Source organism: Dioscorea cayenensis, chromosome 3 (assembly GCF_009730915.1).
Source record: "Dioscorea cayenensis subsp. rotundata cultivar TDr96_F1 chromosome 3, TDr96_F1_v2_PseudoChromosome.rev07_lg8_w22 25.fasta, whole genome shotgun sequence".
Taxonomy (NCBI): domain Eukaryota; kingdom Viridiplantae; phylum Streptophyta; class Magnoliopsida; order Dioscoreales; family Dioscoreaceae; genus Dioscorea; species Dioscorea cayenensis.
In genome coordinates this window covers 18081222-18085577 of record NC_052473.1, presented here as the reverse complement: position 1 = coordinate 18085577, position 4356 = coordinate 18081222, and the positions used below count along the sequence as shown (strand labels likewise).

Here is a 4356-nt window from a genome sequence, read left to right as displayed (position 1 = left end):
CTTAACTTTGAGGTAGCAAGCGTGGATGGGAGGGAGCTTGGGTTTTCAGGAACTATATATTGTGCGAGCTTTTATTGGAGATATTGGAATTAGTTTTTTTTTTATTTAAACTTGGGATTTATCTAAATCTAATCAAATTTCCAATCACCTGTTACATATATTTAGTTTTTGAAAAAAATAGATGAAACACTTAAATTAAGGAAAGAAAATAAAAAGTCCACCTCGAAGAACCACAAGACAACAAAAACTAAATAAATAGAGCAATACAAAACAACAAGAACCACCGGCCGTTCACTAGATGTGGAGCAAAACAAAACAAATAACAAAAACAGGAACAATTGGCCTTCTCGAAGCCCAACAAGAACAAAGGAACTATCCCACTCTCCTGTCCTGACCCTCCTCACTTATGGGAGCCCCACCAGACCGAGATCTAAGGAATTCCAAGCTGCGTCAAATAGTACCCATAAACTCCTGCAACTTCTCTTTTGTATCTTCAAAGGATGTTGAAAACTAAGATAAAAAAATGTGATCTATTTTTAAAATAATGACATGAAAAGGTAAAACATTAGCATTAAAAATACGATCATTTTTTGTAAGCCAAATATTCCACACATAATCTTCATATCTGCCATCTAGCACTTAACTTTGTAATCCATGGAAATCTTCAAAATTAGGGGGAAAAAAAATCAAACTTTATACATTTATTGAAGTGAATAAATATACCAAGATGCAAAATTTAATTATCTCATAAGGTAAGAACCCTGCATTTTATATAGCACATCTACAAATTTTTTTCAAGTAAAATAGGTAACGGCTAATTTATTAAGAAAGAGAAACAAATGACCAAAATCAAAACGATTAGATAATTTCTTATTGTATTTTCTTTATTTTGTATTTATTGTTTTTTTCTTAATAAAGTTATTATTTATAAAATCTATCTATTTTTTAAAATAATAATAATTATTATTTTATTATGCTAACGGCTTTGTAGCCTATTGCCACCGGTGACAAAACTAGAAAGAAAATTAATGTGTGTTGAATTTGAATTTTAAAGAAATTTATAAATATTAAATGATTTTATTAATTTAAATATGAGATTATAATAATTAATATTTCAAAAATATAAAATATATCTCTATGTAAAAATTTTGGTTTAGGTTTAAAAACCCTATCATATCTACATAATTAGTAATAGTAAGCATTAAATTAACAAATAATGCAATTAAAAAATAACTTTAAAAAAAATTACAATCTAATTTAATTATTAAATGCAACAATTATTTTAAAAATAATCTAATGAATAATAAAAAATTCCATAACAATTAATCACAAAAAATATATAACATTTTTACAACAATTTTCATAACAAATAATGAAATAAATATTTAAACAAATATCCAACCATCATTTAACAAATATCAAATATATTTAAACAACAAATAATCATACTAAAATTAAACAAATTAAATTAAATATAAAACAATCCAGAATAAAAATAAGGATAAATCCCTATAATGAAAATAAACATAAACCATTGAGCAAAGAGAGAAAACTCACCAATCGACATAACCTGCAGTTATTTTTTAAAGAGATTTTGAGAACAATTGCATTTTTTTTAAGATTTTTATTATTATTATTATTATTATTATTATTATTATTATTATTATTATTATTATTATTGTTATTTTTACATTAATATCCTAAAAATTGATAAGTTCAATAAAAAATATATCTGAATATAAAATATAAAAACAAAAATGTTTGAGGATTCATTTAACTATCCATATTATTTATGATTACCACTCAATATCAAATTTATTTAATATAATAATTTTATTATTTTATTTAATTTATTTTAAATATTATGGGGTAGAATTAAGCATTTTCCACATATGAATTATAAGTATTAATATTTTAATTATATACATATATTTATGTTTCTGTATCTGTATCATGGGCCAAAGTGGTGCGCAATCCTTGATTTTTTTAATGTATATGGTTTATCCATTTAAAAAAAAGTGGTGTGCAACCACCCCTGCTAATTGTTCAGAAGTTGAGTGGTAATTAATTCTTCTATTTCAGGTTACATTAGAAAAATACATGACTCTTTTAAGGAATCTAATCCATTGACTTCTAGCGTGAAGTTGAAAAAAAGGTTAGTCATGCGCTTTTTCAGAGATTCTGTGGTTCCTGTTATAAATGACTGGGGCAGCTGTGTTGGAATTCTCCACCGAGATGATTGTAAAATGGTAAATTAATATCACCACATAGTGACAATTCTCTCTACTTCATCTTTTCCCTCTATAGTCTTTCTACTTGTTTCCATGTCAAGTGCATTTGCTAGTTTCTCCTAGGATCACCATGACAGCAAATGACCAATTTTAAGGACTTCCAAACCATTCCTTCTCATCGGCCTCTGTAGGCTGATGATCTATCATGCTATTTATGTAACAGAACACAAGCAATGCACATTGAGAGTAGATAATATATCTTGAGTTTCAGATTGCAGTAACAAAATGGTCTAACAAAGTCTAGAAAACAAAACTCAACTCAACTGTTGTTCTTGTTGCTCTACATTATTACTCATGAACCTCATGGTAAGCAATAAACCACGAGTTTGACCCACTATTTTTGTTCTTAGATGATGATGTTGATGTTGATGTTGATGTTGATGTTGATGAAGAAGGCCATGCTTCATCCCCAATTAAAGCAGCAGGCCATGGAGGCATCATATAAGGAGTCACTCGATCACTACAAATCAGCTCCAACTTCTCCTCACTCATGTTAAACTTGTAAACTCCCTTCATCGTCTGCAAGAACACAGCCTGCATTTCATGACAAACATACAAAATCGTTCTCAGATGGTAGTTTTCCAGACCATGCAACTTCACTCTCTCCTTAGCAATCCATGTTTTCTGATCGCTGAGCTCCCATATCACCACATCTTCTGTCATCCTCTCCCTTGCGCAATACACAAGAATTCCATTGGCACTGCAATGCATAGACTTAGCCTCCAATTCTGTGCTCGCCTCCGGTGAGCTGATCAACTCTGCCACCTCACTCTCACTGTCATAGCTCACCACTGCTCCGTCCAGTGATATCCAATACAAATAGCCTCCGATCGAGACACCAGCCTTCTGTTCTGGTTGGAAACAAACATATCTTGGAAATTTACTCACCAATCTCTTAGAATTCCACTCATTCTTCTTGCTATGATATACCCTGAATTCAACATCCTTTGTCTTGCATTGCCATTGGACGAGCATCTCCGGTGACTCAACTCTATCCACTATTTTATTGTCGCATCTAATCCTATCAATTTTAAATGCCATTTGTTTGTCGTCTGTTACAAGCTTGTAAGCAAATACTGCTCTGACATGATTATCTTTTTCATGTATCAAGCCAAATGCATGGTACCATTCATGATCTCCTTTCATTTTTGGTATCATTAATCTTCTTCTGGTGACAGGGTTGTAGACAATTTTCTGTCCATCGGTTGTGCACAAGAGCAAGAATCCATTGGAAGAAGTGGAGAGGCCTAGCAGAGGGACGTGATTCAATGATGGGGACAAGAGTTGGTGGTTAACAGGATTAAAGATCAAGTCACAGTTGTCATCTGCATGGAAAAAACCGGCGAGAACTGGAAGACCATTGGAAGAGTTATAAGCATGACCAAACCAGGGATCAGTTATGATTTTGAGCCATGTTTTGGAGACGCACTTGAACTTGTAGATTGATTTTGCAGGCAGCATCAGAAGGATTTCTGTTACTATGTCTTCATTAATGACACTTTTCTTTTTGTCTGCTTTATTCCATATATGAAGCATGTTCTTCATCATTGTAATAACCTCGAGAACCCATGTTGATTTCTCAGATAAAAGCTTCTGCATCATCATCTTAACTTTGAGGTAGCAAGCGTGGATGGGAGGGAGCTTGGGTTTTCAGGAACTATATATTGTGCGAGCTTTTATTGGAGATATTGGAATTAGTTTTTTTATTTAAATTTGGGATTTATCTTAATCTAATCAAATTTCCAATCATATATTACATATATATAGTATTTTTTTTAAAAAAAATGGATAAACCACTTAAATTAAAAACTGGAAAGAAAAAAGAGTCCACCCTGAAGGGCAATACAAAACAACAAGAACCATCAATCTGTCCACTAGATGTGGAGCAAAACAAGCAAATAATAAAAAGAGGAATAACGGGCCTCTTTGAAGCTCAACAAGAACAAAGGAACTACCCTATTCTCCTATTCTGACCCTCCTCGCTTATGGGAGCCCCACCGGACTCCTTGACACTAGATCTAAGGAACTCCAAGCTGCGTCGAAGAGTACCCATAGAGTCCTGCAA

The 4356-nt window shown here is 32.1% G+C and overlaps 1 protein-coding gene across 1 annotated transcript; it reads right to left on the bottom strand.

The window, feature by feature from the left end:
• Positions 1-2381: 2381 nt before the first annotated feature.
• On the bottom strand, positions 2382-3896 carry LOC120251248 (putative F-box protein At3g52320). Its single transcript, XM_039259796.1, has 2 exons — positions 2689-3896; positions 2382-2439 (listed from the first exon to the last, which is right to left on the bottom strand). The coding sequence occupies exons 1-2, from the start codon at positions 3894-3896 to the stop codon at positions 2382-2384; spliced, it is 1266 nt and encodes a 421-aa protein (XP_039115730.1).
• Between the last annotated feature and the right edge of the window lie 460 nt (positions 3897-4356).

Excerpts from the sequence above, each read along its gene's own strand:
- LOC120251248 (XM_039259796.1), bottom strand. The coding sequence starts at position 3,896 with ATGATGATGCAGAAGCTTTTATCTGAGAAATCAACATGGGTTCTCGAG. Across the intron at positions 2,440-2,688 it reads TTAATTGGGGATGAAGCATG|CATGATAGATCATCAGCCTA; the intron begins GCCTTCTTCATC and ends TTACATAAATAG.